Source organism: Xyrauchen texanus, chromosome 4, assembly GCF_025860055.1.
Source record: "Xyrauchen texanus isolate HMW12.3.18 chromosome 4, RBS_HiC_50CHRs, whole genome shotgun sequence".
NCBI lineage: Eukaryota > Metazoa > Chordata > Actinopteri > Cypriniformes > Catostomidae > Xyrauchen > Xyrauchen texanus.
Window position 1 is genome coordinate 45,798,968 of NC_068279.1, and position 18,550 is coordinate 45,817,517.

An 18,550-nucleotide genomic window follows, 5' to 3' on the forward strand; every position below is an offset into this window, starting at 1 on the left:
AGGCTAATTGGAGTCAGTTGTGGTGTACCTGTGGATGTATTTTAAGGCCTCATTTCAAACTCCGTGCCTCTTTGCTTGACATCATGGGGAAATCAAAATAAATCAGCCAAGACCTCAGAAAAAAATGTGGGAATCTCCCATATGACTGGCAATTTCCAAACACCTGAAGGTACCACATTCATCTGTACCAAAAATAGTATGCAAGTATACATGCCATGGGACCATGAAGATATCATACCACTCAGGAAGTATACACATTCTGTCTCCTAGAGATGAACATAGTTTAGTGCGAAAAGTGCAAATCAACACCAGAACAAAAGCAAAGGACCTTGTGAAGATGCTGGAGGAAATGGGTAGACAAGTATCTGATCCACAGTAAAACAGGTCCTATATTGACATAACCTGAAAACAAAGATCTTACTGGAGAAATGTCCTGTGGTCTGATGAAGCAAAAATTTAACTGTTTGACCTTCGTTATGTTTGGAGGAAAAAGGGTGAGGCTTGCAAGCTGAAGAACACCATCCCAAACATGAAGCATGGGGTTGGCAGCATTATGTTGTGGGGTGCTTTGCTGCAGCAAGAACTGGTGCACATCACAAAATAGATGGCTTCATGAGGAAGGAAAATTATGTAGATATATTGAAGCAACATCTCAAGACATTAGCCAGGAAGTTAAAGCTCGGTCGTAAATGGGTCTTCAAAATAGACAATGACCCCAATGGCTTAAGGACAACAAAGTCAAGGTATTGGAGTGGCCATCACAAAGCCCTGACCTGAAACCTTACAAACTTAACTCGGTTACACCAGTTCTGTCTGGAGGAATGGGCCACAATTCCAGCAACTTATTGTGAGAAGCTTGTGGAAGGTTACCCAAAAGGTTTGACCAAAGTTAAACAATTTTAAGGCAATGCTACCAAATACTAACAAAGTGTATGTAAACTTCTGACCCACTGGGAATGTGGTGAAAGAAATAAAAGCTGAAATAAATAATTCTCTCTACTATTATTCTGATGTTTCACATTCTTAAAATAAAGTAGTGATCCTAACTGACCTAAGTTAGTACTTGAGTTGATAACCAAATACTCTACTTTGTATTACTACATAAAATGAATTTCAATTTTATAGCTTCAACCCTCCAGCTCTAAATTCGAATATGATTAGCTACATCCAAAGTTGCTGGAAATAGCCATTATACACACCTGTGACTGCATATCAATTGAGTTCTATATTAATGAGGCAAGTCAACGTAATCACAAACAATTAAATTCAGTTTCGTTTTACACCCAAATAACATGTTTTTCCCTGTCTTGCGCTGTATTTTCACATTACTTGCATTATATTAACATAAACCAGCCTTGCTTACTAATAGACACGCACGCATACAGAGGAGTCCAAAAGTCTGAGGCAACCTAAAAAATGTGGGATTCAAAATTGTATTTAATCCTGACAATAGTTTTAGTACTCTAAAAAAATCAAAACGGTTCTTTGTTGTAAATTTTTTGGGATTCTAAAACTCAAATAAATGTAATGATGTAAATGAGTTAGAAATATTTAAATGTCTTCACTATTTCTAGGTCCCTAATAAAAAAAGTACATTTGTGGCACTGACCAAGTTTATTCCTTTGTTAAAAAGATCAGATTTCCTTGCTTTCATTGAAGCATTGCAAGAAGCTCTATGGGGTGCTATCAATAAAGCAAAACAAAATTCTGAAAATTGTTAATTTTGCAATTGACCCTTTGCTAAGCCCCACCATTAAAGTGCTTCTGACCAATCCTGTTTTAGCAACCCTGCTGCGTGTTTGCTATTTTACAAGGAGAGCCTATGGGAGTAATGTGTGTGTGAGAACTTTTAAAGCTAGATTTTATCAAAACAATTCAAAACACGCTGTTACTGTGTCTTAATTTTTTTTTTTTTTTAAAGTCTGGAGAAGAGCAGGTTATGGATTTAACTGTTTCAGCCCTCTTTCCCAAATTAACATACAGTGCAACACCTGTATCGACACCTACATTTGCTCCAAGTTAAATTAAAGCTAATAACTGAATGTGAATTAATTTATGTATTGATTCAAGTCACCGTAAAAGTGATATTAAATAACATAATAGTATGTCATGATGTTATAAACCGCTCCGTTCAATTTTCTAATGTTATTAGATTTGTAATCGCTATTATGTTTTCCTCTTCAAGTGACTAATAGTAATTTGCCTTGATTCCGATTCAGTCTCCACAGTTTTCTTATCTAATTATATTGTTATTTAACAATTTCAAAAAATATATTATAAATATGTATTACAATGTCACACTACATACCAGCCCACATAAAAATAATGTCCATTCCGTTTATGAGAATATTTGGCCAAAAACCACGTCCTTCTCGGTAATCTTAACCAAGGGGGTCGGAGCTTAGTGGAGGATCAATTAGACTTGTTATGCTGATAACAGAATTTGTAATGGAAAAATTTATCAAAGGTATGGTACACCCAAAAATGCATTTCTGTATGCCTTTATTTTGTGGAATACAAAAGGAGAAGAATGTTAGGGACTGACAGCCTTACCATTCACTTTCATTGCACCATTTTCATACAATGAAAGCAGTGTGAGAAATTAACTTTTACATTAAGAGACTATATTTGTCCTCCAGCCTCAAATCAACTCCTAAATGCCATAATACATATAACTTGGACAATAATAGAATATTAAGAACTTAATCTGATGTTTCAAATAAAAATCATAAGATTTCATTTCGGGCTAATTTTTGCCCCCTCGTTTAAAATTGTTGGGGCATTTTTGTAGTTTTTGGTGGCATTTCTGGCATATGCCCCCCTAAATTTCTGACCCTGAATGAAAGTGAATGGTGACTGCGGCTGTGAATCCCTCACATGCTGCCTGACATCAATCTTTAAGTTCCATGGAAGAAAAAGTCATACAGGTTTGGAACGATATTAGGGTGGGTAAATGCCATTTTTTTTGGGTGAACTATACCTTTTAAGTTAAAGGCAAAATAGATTTATTTTAAGTGATTTTGGTTCCCACTGTGTAATTACCACATTTGTACAGTATATACCGTCATACTGCCCAGTCCTAGTTTGAATGATATTTGATGATTATTGTCGATGTTGTTGGGTACTGACTGTGCAATTGTGGGAAATCTGTTTTTCGCTCTGTCCTTTTCGGCCCACCTCGCTTCCCCCTGCCCACTTCTTGAGCCCATCCCCCACCCCTTTCACTGTTCCCAACATCACTGTCCATGACTCTCAGCCCTCTCTGTCATTTATCACTGTTGTCTTTGATTTTTCTCTGGTGCTACATTTCCATCCCCTTATTTATTTCTCTCAGTCCACATACGTTCAGGCTCTTTATATGCCAAAATCTCTCATTCCTCCCTTACCCCCCTGCCTCCCCTTGCCTCGTTCTTTTGCTGCTTTTGTTTTTGGTTTGATTTCTCTTTCTGACTCCTCGTTGAGAGAATGTTGCGTGCTGATGGCACCATAAAGTGATTTGCAAAGGACTTGCATTTCTTCTCCCCAAAATTGTTCGGGTGGTGGGATAGTGGTAAGCAGGCCTGTCTATCCCCTCTCTCTCTCTCTCTCTCTCTCTCTCATCATCTCTGTTGGCTCGTGCAGCCGTACAGTGCCTGCTCAGTCTCTTTCCTTCCGCTGTCGCCCATCTCTTTCAAGTCCTGTATTTGAATGCGAAAACCAAGTGCATGTCAACTGCCCATATTTTAGTCCAGTGTTGGAAGACTTCAAGGGATAGTTCACCCAAAAATGAACATGCTATTGTCATTCACTCACCCTTATGTTGATCCAAACTTGTATTACTTTTTCCTTCAGTGGAACACAAAAGAAATGTTTGGCAGAATGTTAGAGAGCCCAGTCACCATTAATTTTCATTTGAAGGAATAAAAGAGCCAATGAAAGTCAATGGGAACTCAGGCTTCCAATCTGCCTAACATAGTTTGTGTTCCATGGAAGCAAGAAAGTAATACGAGTTTGAAACGACAAACTGTTAATTAAATGATGACAGAATTTTCATTTTGGGTGAACCATCCCTTTAAACATGTGTGTTCTGCAGTCCTCTTTTGATTTTCTTTCTTTTCATTCAGAATCTTTTTCCCCTCCTTTGATTGCTTTGTGGTGTACAGCAGGGTTCAGGATCTAAAGTTTTGTATCCATTTGTTTTGCTTTTGTCTTTCCTTTTGCTTGATGTGCTGCTACAGTATCCTGAGTGTGAGTGCAGATATCGAGACCATTGGTGATATTCTGCTAAAGATCATTCCTACCCTGGAGGAGGTAAGTGTGCTAAACGCAGTGTACCCAGAGTTCACCCAGAAATGTACATCATTTACTCATGCTTGTATCTTTCCAAACCAGTTTGACTTTCTTTGTTCCAGGGAAAACAAAAGGAAAAGTTTAGCTCAATGACACTGTTCTTTTCCATACACTGACCACGGGCTTCCAAGCTCCAAAAAGGATTTAAAAAGATGTGTGTGCTTCAGTCTTCTGAAGCCATACATGCAGACATTTTTTTTAAAGTTGTTATTCACTCAAAACCTTTCCCTTAGCTGTAGCTCTCATATTTAATTAAATTTAAATGTGGTGCACTAAAGGCGCACTCACATTTATATTTGCACGTCTAAATTCTTTGGGCGAAATGGAGTAATCTCATTGGTAATCTGCACATCTTGAATTTTTACACAATGGATTTACGGTGGCAAATAATTTCCCCCCCACGTTTAATGTGGCGCTCAAGTTTGGTGAACTTGTGCCATTTGGTGAACTGAATATTCACATTCTTCTGCAAAACACAAAGGTTTTTTTGAAGAATATTTCAGCTCTGTTGGTCCACACAATGCAAGTGAATGTTGGTCAGAACACAGAAACTCCAAAAAGGACATTAAAACAGCATAAAACTAATCCATACGACTACAATGGTTAATGGTCTAATGGTTAGAAACCGATCAATATTTAAGTCCCTTTTGTACTACCGTAATTTCCGGACTATAAGCCGCAACTTTTTTTCCCACGCTTTGAACCTCGCGGCTTAAACAACGACGCGGCTAATATATGGATTTTTCCCGCTTTCAAACTTTATTTAAAAAAAAAACAAAAAACATTCTGTGACGTGCTCAGTTTTTTGGCGGCATGAAGCTTTCATTAGACCAATGAAATTGCCGAACGGGTTAAGGTCAAACAACTTTTTAGATTAAATCGAGCATGCTCAAACTTCCCATCATTCTGATTACGGTAGTAATTTTGTCACCCTCAAGACACGGAGAAATGCATATGATGCAGCTTTCATATGATGCAGCTTTTCACAGCAGCGTGATGAATTGACTCAGTGCAAAAAGACAACTAAAGCTGAGGCTTCATTGATGACTTCAGTGGTTTCATGTGCACAAGAGGAGGAAGATAGTGACCAATGACTTTCTCGCTAGGCTACTGTTTACTGCTAATTTTTTGTTACAAGCCGTGTGTGGCAGCGGGGGCGTGGTCAAGCGCCCGTCCGGGAGAGAAAAGCGGTAAGCTAATGTCTAACACCGGTGTCTAATTTCAGTAAGCGTGGGGAGAGCGGCATAAAAAGGCAGCAGAGAGAGAGTGAGTGAGTGAGTGACAGACAGACACACGTCAGTCTAGTGTTGGCGCATAGAAGACCAAGAATTGAGAAACTTTATAAAATTGATTGTAAACATTGCTGTGGCCATTAAAAGCCTTACCTGGAACGTCAAGTGCCCTGCTTCACGTGTCCTTCTTGGGAAAACTGGCACCAGTGTGACAGTTTTCAGCACTTGATGTAAGCGCCCTTACCGCTTTTCTCTCCCGGACGGGCACTTGACCACGCCCCCGCTGCCTCACCGTGTTTCGTAAAAGCCTATTTATTTGTGTTACAAGCCGTGTTTCGTTAAAGCCTGTGTAAAGTTAATTTGTTTCAATGTACCGGTAGGCACCTGCGGCTTATAGACAGGTGCGGCTTATTTATGTTCAAAATAAAAAAAATAAAAAAATTCTGTGGGTGCGGCTTATATTCAGGTGCGCTCAATAGTCTGGAAATTACGGTATATAAATCTCCACTTTCACATTATTTTGCTTTCGTGTATGCATATGGGCAGGGAGGAGAATATATATATATATATAATGTAATATGTTAGTAAAAAAAGGCTTAAATATCTATTTCTCACCTTCACCTATCATATTGCTTCTGAAGACATGGATTTAAACACTGCAGTCATAAGGATTTCATTAGTGCTGCCTTAAAATGATTTTTGGAGCTTCAAAGTTCTGCTCACTATTCACTTGCATTGTGAGGACCAACAGAGCTGAGATATTCTTTTAAAAATGTTCTTGGTGTTCTGCAGAAGAAAGTCATACACATCTGAGATGGCATGAAGGTGAGTAAATGATGAGATTTTTTATTTTTGGGTGGACTATTCCTTTAAATTCAATCTCACAGAGTATGAAATGCAGCATTAAAAAGAGGCTGCTTGACAATTTGTTTCATTGACAATGTAAATATGACCGCTCCTTAAGATGTGTTGTGGTGCCCCAGGGGTGCAGTCGCACCCTAATTGAATTGAATGAGATCATACAGGTTTTTTTTTTTTACTATTGAGTATTCTGTTCTTTACAAGAAAAACAAAAATACACATGATATTCAATAAGGATGTGTGTTATATCATGTATGTTAGTATGCAGTTGTACTTTTAGATGTTCTTTCTGTCTGGCAGTATCAACACTACAGCGGTACTGACTTTGACTGTGAGCTGCGTCTGCTGATTCATCAGAGTTTGGCTGGTGGCATTATTGGAGTCAAAGGTGCCAAGATCAAGGAACTGAGGGAGGTAAGAACAGTGCTAAAAATAACATATGCTGTAAAATAAGACCGTTGTTATTAACCAGGTGGCTTTATGTTGTTAAATCTGTTCTGCCATAAAGATTGCACTACCCTGACATTTATAATTGGTTGACTTGTTTTTAGAACACCCAGACAACCATCAAGCTCTTTCAGGAGTGCTGCCCTCATTCCACTGACCGTGTGGTGTTAGTCGGGGGTAAACCTGAGCGTGTGGTCGAATGCATCAAGGTCCTTCTGGAGCTGATTGCAGAGGTGAAAAGACAACGCTATTATTATTGCTTGTACTAAGTATTAAACTTAAGCATGTTATCATGCCACCATAATCCAGCTCATGCCTCATGCAACTTGTTGAGGAAAGGTGTGCTATTACTTTTCTAAGCGGTCAGACAGATTTTGCCTGCTGGACGATACAACAATCAAACATCAGAATGTTAGAGACTTGGGAGTGGGCTCTTTTTATTTGGGCCAATAAGCAACACCCTAGAATGTCTAAAACTATTTTAAGGTCTGCAAAGCACTAGCCTGGCAATCACCTAGAACATCCTAGTGGCAGCATGGGCAAGCTCCACTCACTTGAATGTCTAGTAAAAATACAGGTGAGTTATGTTTGGTTTTGTAAAGCTTATTGATTAGTAAACTTCTGATTTGTTCTGCATTCTCTGTAGGCACCCATCAAAGGTCGAGCCCAACCCTATGACCCAAACTTTTATGATGAGACCTATGACTATGGCGGCTTCACAATGATGTTCGAGGAGAGAGGTCGACGGCCTATGGGAGGGTTCCCTATGCGAGGGCGGGGAGGGTTTGATCGCATGCCTCTTGGACGTGGAGGTCGTTCCTTGCCCCCTTCTAGGCGGGATTATGATGATTTGAGCCCCCGCCGCGGACCACCTCCACCCCCCACAGGGAGAGGAGGACGAGGGGGCAGCAGGGCCAGAAATCTGCCTCTGCCCCCACCACCACTACCTAGAGGAGGGTAAGAGAATGAAGCTCATCTTTAATGGAGTTTTTCCAAAATAGCCAAAGTTTTCATGCTTTTCTTTAAACATTAAAAAAAATATTATTCTTAACTCCATGGTTCCCACAATCATGGACAACCTAGAAATATGTATCATGAACATTTTGATACCCAATATAGTGAAGATACATTTTAGTTACACGCTTTGCCAATGTTGTGTAGATTACTTCTGAAATCTAATCTGGTATTAATACTGTAATTATTACAAATTGCATTGAACTCAAATTGTAATCAGTAATGTAAAATATTACTCTTTTTATGTGATTCATCTGACTACTTACTGAACATTTTGATTACTCTAATTTTAAGTGTATTAAACATTAGTAAATGTCAAATCAAACAATTTTCTATTTGTCAGTCCTTGAGTCCAGAACTCCTCCTACCCAAAAAGTAAATGTAATCTGATTACTCACATTTAAAAAATCCAATAAACTAAGTACAAATACTTATTTTTGTAATCCAGATGCTCTGTTCAAAGTTTTTAAATCAGCTACAAATTGCTCTTTTTGAATACAAGATTTCCAGGATCCATGCATTCCTTGTGTGTTCTTTGGACTATCTGTCTGATCTTATATGATGTTACAGCACAATTTGTTTGTTTACAGAGGTGACCGATATTCTCACCAGAGCTATCACAGCAATATGGATGATAGACCAAAGTAAGTAAACACAAAAGCAGGAGATTTAAATACCCCAAGGCCTGTTCACACCTACGTAGATGAAAGAAAAAGGAAATGCACATTGTATTTACTCCAGAACTTTTAAGTGTTGCAAGAATTATTTCAGCTTTTCTGCCATCCACCATAAGCTACTTAAAGGGGTAGTTCACCCAAAAATGTCTGTCCTCTCATCATTTACTCACCCCTATGCTGTCTCAAGCTCATGTGACTTTCTTCTGTGAATAAAAAAAAAATAATTCTAAGGATGTATGATCTGTTTTAGTGCATACAATATAAATAATTGGGGTCTAAAACTCTCAAGCTACAAAAAGGACATAAATTGTAGCATAAAAGTAATCCATATGATGTGGTTTAATACATGTCTTCTGAAGTGATCCAATCACAAATGTTCTTATTCACTATAAATCTGCAAATGAGTCACTATTAACTTGTTTTATTTGCATAGTGTCTAAGGTCTAAAGTGATCAAGTCTTTTTCCTACAGTGAAAAAATTGAGCTGGTTGTTGTTTTATTTAATCAATAAATGATAATAAAAAACGGTCGTGATTCTTATATAATCGTCTGATCACAGTAATTTGATGTAACCGTGGTTATTTGACAGAACTGTGCACTTCAAATTCCAATAACATTTAAATGCCCAAATAAGGGAATTTTGAGTGAAAATATAAGTGCTATCAACAGTGCGTTTGTGTGTTATTCAGTTGAACACTGAAGTATCACTGCGCCGCACCACAGAGGTCATCCAGAGCAGGTCTTGTCTGGAAGAGCGTGTGAAGTGCTACATCAGCGGAGGCTTGCGACAAACTCCCACAAAATATAAACTTTGATAGCGCTCCTGCTTCACTTTAAACAATCATTTAACGGCAAATGTTCTTAACTGTATTTCTGCGAAGTGATTAAATGATGAAACGAAATCTGAAAGGTTTTGTTTCATGAGAAAAAGGGCTTGTGAGTGCAATCAAAGATTCAAATAATGTGTGAAAGTCAAGAAATTAGGACAGAAATATTTTATTATAGTGTTATATATATATATATATATATATATCCAAAAACAACCGTGTAAATGTATAATTGACCAAAACTAAATTTGACCAAAAAGGAGACACATTTTAAATATTTAGAAATATTTTTCATGTAATACGTTTTAAACCCTTAACAGGAAATCATATACCCCTATTTTATCTGTTTGCTTTGTAATATTTGAAGTTAAATGTGCAAAAAAGACTTTTATCATGCACCTTAAGAAATATTACAGTTTATATGAGAGTTAATAGTGAAAGCCATATTGCAGTTATTTGTTTGACGATGAATCGTTAGCTAAATTTTAAATAGTTTTATAAGCAACAATAATCATGCTGATCCTGAGCATATAAAACTAAGCTTGTTTCCCTTATTGTAAGCAGTGACCGAAGGGGGCGACCTGGAGACCGTTATGAGAGTATGGTAAGTACAAATGAACATTTGCACTCATGAATTAGTATTTTTGTGAACATCAGGAGATTCATCCATTGATGGTCATCTCTTGTAAGAGCTGGAGACTTTTTATTAACGGGCACTTGTAGAAAACCGGAGTGGAACTGCTTGTTCTTCTGAAGTGACTGTAATAGATGCATATGCGGAGCTCTTATGCCTGGCACACTGATTTGGCCTGCTGTTGCTTGGCAACAGATTTTTTAATCACTTGTTGCCTTGGTTACCAAGAAGCAGTTAAATACATAGGTGAAAGCCATCACACCCGCCAGTGAACTTTGGGCAACGCTGCTCTGAGTGAGTTGAGCTTTCTGGAACATGGCAAGTCTGTTGATGCAAATATAGAGTATCAACACATCTATGTCAAATTTTGTCCTATAAAATGACATTTATATACAAATGTTGTCTGCAAAATCTGATTGCTGAAGCCATTTTTGAGCCATTGTAAATTATCCCATATGCACCAAGTCTATATATGGGTAGATAAGAAATAATATTTTGTCTAAAGAAAGTGAAGCCTATTTCAGGACCATGTTTTAGGAGGTTTTGCATTGTGACATTTTCATGTACATTTCCCACCCAAAATTGTTGAGAAAACACAACATTTTAAATTGTGATACTGTTTATTATAGAAGAACAATATCATAAAATGTCAGCTATATTTTAAAATTGAGATGAATTGAAGGCATTTTAACAAATACTACCATGATGTGTAAATGCATAACAGTTTTTTTCTCATTATAGTAATGAGGTTGAGTTTTGATCATTGGGGGAATGTGCTTAATTGTCATTTAAGTGTTTTTGATTTTAGAAAAGCAATAAGCAACTCAAGGCTGTGCATTACAAGGACCTCACCACATATAAGGTGTGGTAAAGCACACTGCAAAGAAGTGGACTAAAACCCCTTTAACCATGCTAAAATCACTGTGAAGTACAACCTTCAATGGCTTATTGTTTGAATTTGAAATAAACATGTCAGATTGAAAGCTTAAAGAATCAAAACTCTGTGCTTTGAGTAAACCGTTTGCTCTCTGAATTGACACATTCTCTTTTTTTCCCTCCAACATTGTATACAGAGTGGAGGTGGATATGGTGAGTGTTGTTCAGCTACACACACACACACACACTCACACACACACACACACACACACACACACGTATACAATCTCAAGGTTACCTCCAGTCAAACAGAACACTGCACTCTATCTCAATTACCTAGTTTCCTGCTTTTCTCTTTCTGTATTCTTCCTTGTCGTAGCTCTGACATCTTTATCACTTTATACATTTTCTTTTTCTTGTCTTGTTTTATCTGAAGACAATAATTCTTCTTGGGAGCCCTTCCAGTCTGGTGAGTGTGTCAGATAAAACTGCAATTAAATCCATATTCCATTTTCAGAGATCACATTATAAGTGTACTAAGAGAGTGCTACACAAGCATTGGCTAAATCGCAGTTGTTTGTTTTCATCAGGTGGTCGAGGTTCCTACAGCGACATCGGTGGGCCAGTTATTACAACACAAGTGACCATCCCCAAAGATGTGAGTGCACAGAAAATACACAATATACACATACTTATATGTTGTGCACAACGCTTACACCTTATTGGATATTGTTTTTTATCGGCAGACTAAGAAAATGCATTTATCTGCTCATCGGAAAAAAACTCTGTCACATGTATTTTTGTCCTTGGTGTGAAAACATCCCAACTGTGGTGATTATGTATGCCTAATTATGGTTTTATAAGAGTACAATGAGAGACCTACTTAAGCATTGGCTATTGACGAATGTGCAACCCTTCTAAGGTTTTGTATTTTTCCATCTTCAAAATTGTTGGAAATACTCAAGTTTACTTTGATTTTCAGTTCAGTTTTAGTTCGTTTCAGCAATGTGTTTGTTTCATGGGAACATTTTAGGTTAAAGTAATTATACAGAACATTATTCACAACAGATTGAATTATATACATCTGAAATAAAACCTTAAATTGAATTTTCAAAATCTGTTAGAGGATATTTTTAATACGCTTTTGAATATTTGCTCGATTTACTTGGGCTCTGAAGCACTCCGTACATTTATACATAGTTATTTTTGATATGTGTCTCACTGTTTCTTTCATGCACACTGTTGCCATTTCACGTTTTCGTCGCAATAATCAGTTTAACTTCTGACACACTTTGTCACCAACTGCAGGTGGGATGTCATTTCCCCACGTAGATACAAAAAAGTCAGATATGTTTTTAACGTTGTGTGACGATGGCTGGATGACCACGAAAAGCGATTTTTGTTTGTTTATTTCTGTTTGTTTTTCAATCACTATTTTAGTTTTTATCTACTTTGCATTATTATGATTTATTTTTCATCTTAGTTTTAGAGATGGAAAAACCCTGTATTCACAAAAGCCTTGCCTGTGTTTGTGTTTTGTTTTAGCTGGCCGGCTCCATCATTGGGAAAGGCGGGCAGAGGATCAAGCAGATCCGTCATGAGTCGGGAGCATCTATCAAAATCGACGAGCCTCTGGAGGGCTCAGAAGACAGGATCATTACCATCACAGGCACACAGGACCAGATTCAGAATGCCCAGTATCTACTACAGAACAGGCAAGTCTATCACCGATTCCAGCACTTTACTACAAGCCCAAAAAGGCATCACCATCCTGACACAGTGTCCTCGTTTTCTTTTCTTTTTTTGGTCTAAATTTTTGTGGAAAAATATCAAACCAAATCAGAATTCAATGAGATTTCACTATTGGCAGGGATACCCAATTCTATATGACTCAAATAGAGAGTAACAGTCTGATTCCAGAAGCAGCTTGTCAACTAAATCACTGACGAAAATCTTTGTTGAAGGGTTTTCTGATTTCGCCAATAATAACGTATACGAGACGAAAAAGATGCATCATGCCGATAAATAAACATTGAATTGAAACATTGTTATTGAAACATACTGTTGATGAATATGTGACGAGAGAAAAAAATAATGCTGCAAGATATTAACAGTGCATGATTTAAACAGATGACAAAAAATATAGAGAAACATCTGTTTATAGAAGAGGATATTAGATATGGATTTATCTAATATCCTGCTGTGCGAGTTAAACACGCTGAACGGAAGAGCTTTAAAATAGGTTGATTGCCTCACTCAAACGCATCCTATTTATACATGAGATTAAACACTGTCAGCAACATACTGTAAATGAAATATTACAACTTATATCTGCACAGACATTGAAGTGAATGAACAGGTGAATTTGAATTGTCTTAATATGCATAACTTCACATTAACTACGTTTCCATCCAAGGATTTTTTGGTTAAAAACGTTTTGGCGCATCAAAATAAAGCTGATGGAAATGCAAATTATCGCTAACATTTCACAAGTGTTGACATAATATTGTTCTGTTTAACTCTATCGAATAAACTCTGTTGATACATCCGATGTCACAAACTGGTTTGGAAGCACTTTTTGTCGAGAAAATAGGCATTAATGCAAAAATATAGTGTCACATGACAGAATTTACTCCTATCGTTAGCCTGTGATAATCATGATGACAAGGTGTACATCCTTGTAAGCTAATTTATTGTACATGATTGTGGATTTGAAATTAACGGCATGTAGATCCGATGCTGCAAACATGACACTTCCAGGAGTGCCATCACAAATATCTGGTATCGTGCACGTCGACAAGTGCACGGAGAACACCTGGGTTTTCTGGGTTTACTTTAGTCATGTGATGGGGTAAAAAAAAATCTTTGTCAACTCCCTATCTCTTCTTTTCTTGAGTGTTTAAATTTAAAGTGACTTGCTTTATGCTTCATATACATTTTAATACTGTCTAACATCTCTTTGCCTGATCTACATAACCGCTTCAAACCTCAGGGGGAAATTTATTTTCTTTTTCCTGTTGTGAAATGTGTACGAAAGGGGTTGTTTTATTATTTCTGTTCGGATATAATCCAAATCGAATTCACAGAGGGGCAAAGTAGTGGCACCCAGGAGAATGACGTGAAAGCTGGCTTGCTTCTGTGTGGAAGACTTGTGATTTTGTTGTTGTTAGTTAGATAAAGTGACAACAAATCATAGTCTGCCCTACAGCACAGGCCCAGCATCATCTGCCCCCTCCACCCTCAAACACATTTCACCCACCCTAACTGAGGAGGCCTGCCAGTTTAACCTACTCTGACTAACATGTTGAACTCTCCTCTTACCACATATCAGTGCTGGTTTATACTTGTTTTGACCTCATTATTGCGAGCTGCTTTTTGTGGCTCTTATTAACAAAAGCAACAACAACATACCAACATGTTGATGTAACATGGACAAATGGAGAATAAACCAGCCTTTTATATGTAACTTGCCTGCCTGACTACTTTCTAACACTAAACTTTAAACCTGTTTCCTTTCTGTAACCTGCTGTATCTTATATACCCATGTCAATGTGACAGTTCACTATTATTGCATGTTGTTAATTTAGGATGTCCTTTTAACTGCAGCTGGCTTGTTTAAATATGAAGTCAACATGAAATCAAAATTGACCTTACACTTAATACATGTTCCTAGTCTTGTGCATGATTCATTACTGCATGCTATTCCAAAGTTTGTTTGGTTTTTTTTCTTTTCATTTGCTCCGCCTCTGAAATTACTTACCTTTTCGGCCGCCACCACAAGGGCCACGTGGATTATCGGTAAATGCTAACCAATAGCCAAATATTTATTTAGGCCTTATTTTTGGCTGTAGGTAATCCAGCCTTTCTAAAGTCTTGCCAATTCTTGACACCATAATTTAATGTCGGTTTAATAATTCACAATTCAGATTACAGCACAAATAATAAAGATTTGTTGAAAGCGTATACATTGAGATGTTGAAATGCTTTGGTTTGGTGGTGTTTGAGAAGGGAGTAGTCCTGCATAATCGACTGCAATCTTGTATTCAAATCTGGCTAAATTCTGGTTGGAAACGCCCACTTTTCAAGAGCCTGTCATTTCCCAATTACAGTACTAAGATCAAGTTTTGGCCGGGACATATTTCAAAGTCGAGTATCTTGTTTACCTCAGAAATTCTTCACATCACAGAAGTCAAATGGGTTGCAAATGCTGTTTCATGTTGACTTTATTCCTCTTGCATATACCATTTCAATATTTATTGTGTGAAAAATTATTTCTATAACTTTTATAATTATTTTCTCCCCCAAAAGTATACCTGTTAACCAAGTCAATAAAAGTGTCCGTGAAAAGCATACTTAATCAAATGTAAATATCACATGCTCAGTATGTTGATTGAGCGCTATTTCCAATCAAGCTGTCATTTTGCCAAATTACACATTGTGTGCCTTTTTGACAAAAAGTTAGCTATGAAATGATCAACGAAATCAGCCATTTTAATATTGAACTTCCATCTCTTTCATTTCCACCACAGCATTTCCACAGGAATTTCCCTGACTTTCATCAAAAAGTCACATAAATCTCAAGCAATGCATTTACATACACAGTTGGACATTATCAGTAGACAAGTTTTGAATTTGTTGAGTGACATTTTACGCCGAAAGTGTCCATAAACGATTTGTGTTGTTTATTGTAACTGTATTGCCGGATTATAGAATCACTTGGCTACTGAATGATGTGATGAACATTTCAAATTTTGTCTCTGGTCATACTAAAGTATTTACCCTCTGGGATCTTTCAGGCTAGCCTCTGTCTCAACTGTGTCGTTTTCCTCTTTCAGTGTGAAGCAGTACTCCGGTCGGTTCTTCTAGAGAGTGGAGAGTGAAGCCAAACTGCCATACCCATTGACTTCAACTTATTTTCAGAGCCTACATTCCTCTAATTCTTGGATAGATGTGCTCCCTGCCATTTCTCCTAATCATTTAAACGACACATTTGAAGGAAACGTTTTGTCAATAGCAAGTGGATCCGTTTATTTCTTTAACATTTTCTTTCTGTTCTTGCACGCTGTTTTTCCATTATCGATTGTACTGTTTTGTAAGTTGAGGGAGCCCATCTGTAATGTCCACTGTTGGCCTTACCAGAGCTGCATGCTTTGTGCAACATGCAGAATGTAATCTTATTTTATACGTTTTTTTTTTGGTGATAGATTTATTGTACCCTGCCCTTTTTCTTGATCATGAGCGTTTTTGGGAAAGTGTAAATATTCAGTTAATTCTTTAAAAGTTTTAGTATCCGTATCAGTTTTATTTAAAGGATGAACATCTATTTTGATTGGAAGAATTGGGGGGGGTTAAAGGTGGGGTCGTCACTCCACTCGTTTTTCAAATTCATATAACTTCGATCGATTGTATTTCACTGATATTGGGATCCATTAAGTCTTGCTGGCTCTTCTTTTGTATCTGTTTGTAAACCATTTTTACCATTTTAGATGGATCTTTCTAGATACCTTTCTCTCCACTGATGGAGGGAAACAAAAGCTTCTCTTTAAAAAAAAAAAACACAAAAAAAATGTTTCTCATATCTTTCTCTCTCTCTGTCCCCTCTGATGTCTTTGTAGAATGTGCTGCAAATCTAAAAAATAAAGTCTGTGCCACCTTTTACTAGACACTTGTTTGTGGCTTATTGGGCATGTTTTTGTATTTTAATGGTAATGCATGAATGGATTTCCATTCGAGTAGACCATGGTGCAATTAAGTGGGAGTTATTTTGATGAGAACTGATGTGTGTCATGACAAAGTGGTGGAGCTGGCACATGCGCCTCGAGGGTGTTGAAGACAAATGTAAAAATCTCACTTAATGTAAACCTTTAAAGAATCATTTAAGATATATAACATTCAGGTCCTTGGCAGATGTTTGTACTGTATTGTTCAAAGCATGCCATGGATAGTATGTGGAACCAAGCAAGAATCACTAGTTATCGATTTCAGTTGAGTGGAGTTCAAAAATCTGAGACCACATTGAAAATCTGGGCTTCTAAATCTGACTTAAACCTGGAAATAATGTTTTGGGATTTTAAAAGATTTATCATTTTTAAAACATGGAAACGTTACAATAAATAAGAAATATTTATGATGCACCATTTCTAGGTCACTAATCAAGGAGTGAATTTGTGACATGATACATTTGAGCTCCTATAAAGTAAGATTTATTTGTTTCCATTTAAGATTCTCTTTCAAACTTTTTTAGATTATTAATATTCATCATGCCAGATAACATCAGGTTGTGCACAAATTTGTGGAGTCCATGATGCATGCTTTCATTAAAGCAAAATGGAAAAATAAAGTCAGTATTTTTAAGCATTTTACTCATTGTTATGCTGATAATATAATTTGTAAAAAATATACAACATAAAGGCAAAGCCAGTATTTACTGGTGATCTCAGACCCATGAATTTTAGGTTTGTCAATAATAATGTTAGTCTTTTATACATGCTGAGATATTGAAACGGATAACTTAAAAGATGGTTCATCCAAATATTACATTTCCCTCTTTTACTCGCCCTCGTGTCAGCCCAGATGTGATTTTTATTTATTTATTTTTTTTAGCTGAACTCAAAGATTTTTAGAAGAATATTTCAACTCTGTTGGTCCATACAAATCAAGTGAATGGTGACCAAAACTTCAAAAACACAAAGGTATCTTAAAAGTGATTCATACGACTCCAGTGTGTAAATCCATGTCTTCAGAAATGATATAATAGGAGCTGAGATTTTCTTCTAAAAATCTTCATTTGTGTTCAACAGAAGAAAGTCCAAAACATCTGGGATTGCATAAAGGGGAGGAAATGGCCAAACTATTCCTTTAATGACATAATTAATGTTTTGTCAGATGACTTTATTTTTTAAGGATCTTGGTCTGGTCTTGAGGTGACCAGCAAAAAGTGCTTAGATATTTTAATGTTATAGCACACTATCCACACAAATTCTCATATATAGGCGATAACATGCACCTTAAGGTTCTGTTGTTTTCCATCATGAAAAGCTGGTTATCTTTAGAACAACCTCAGTTTTTAAATTTTATGTTTTGTAATCATATCAAAAGATCACAAAATGTAAAGTAATAATGAGGCAGTTTTTGAGATGATAATTTCAAGAAATATACATGTATTGATTTTTTCACTAAACTGTTTCATTGACAGTATATTGCTAATTCTAAATGCATGTGATTACATTTGGAATTTCAATCATAATTTGTAAATAATATCCTACTGGATAAACAGGTTTGTATTGGACAAACTCGTATTGGATATTGTGTTGGGTACAACTGGGCTAAAGGCCCCCTGGGGAACTAAACCACAACTATCTATCACAGTACTTTTCCTTTGTCACTATGTGCTGCAAAATATTCCTGATCCACGAGGTCATTGAGATGATCACATTTTCAGATTTGTTTCATATATATAATATATATATATATATATATATATATTTATTTATTAAGAACATTGTTTTTCTTAAAAGGGAGACCTTATTCAAACTAGTGCCATCTTTGAATCCATAATTTTTAATGGGAATGACATCGAGGCTGTGAGTGAAAGACTTTCAGTCTCTTCAATGGCACAAAGATAGTCATGTTTATTTAGTTTTATGTTTATAG

At 36.8% G+C, this 18,550-nt stretch overlaps 1 protein-coding gene across 4 annotated transcripts in view; it reads left to right on the plus strand.

The window, feature by feature from the left end:
• The window catches only part of LOC127637647 (heterogeneous nuclear ribonucleoprotein K-like), a 34,393-nt gene extending 17,833 nt beyond the window's left edge, over positions 1-16,560 (plus strand). The window contains exons 6-16 of one of the 4 annotated variants that reach the window (XM_052118821.1): positions 4,218-4,290; positions 6,723-6,836; positions 6,974-7,102; positions 7,516-7,826; positions 8,474-8,527; positions 9,949-9,991; positions 11,095-11,110; positions 11,334-11,366; positions 11,488-11,555; positions 12,443-12,612; positions 15,733-16,560. In XM_052118821.1, the coding sequence (XP_051974781.1) occupies positions 4,218-4,290; positions 6,723-6,836; positions 6,974-7,102; positions 7,516-7,826; positions 8,474-8,527; positions 9,949-9,991; positions 11,095-11,110; positions 11,334-11,366; positions 11,488-11,555; positions 12,443-12,612; positions 15,733-15,763 (1,042 nt within the window). In that variant the 3' untranslated portion in view covers positions 15,764-16,560. The remainder of the gene's footprint in view (positions 1-4,217; positions 4,291-6,722; positions 6,837-6,973; positions 7,103-7,515; positions 7,827-8,473; positions 8,528-9,948; positions 9,992-11,094; positions 11,111-11,333; positions 11,367-11,487; positions 11,556-12,442; positions 12,613-15,732) is intronic. The other 3 variants (XM_052118830.1, XM_052118839.1, XM_052118847.1) reach the window with 3 other exon arrangements.
• The last annotated feature ends 1,990 nt before the right edge of the window (positions 16,561-18,550 follow it).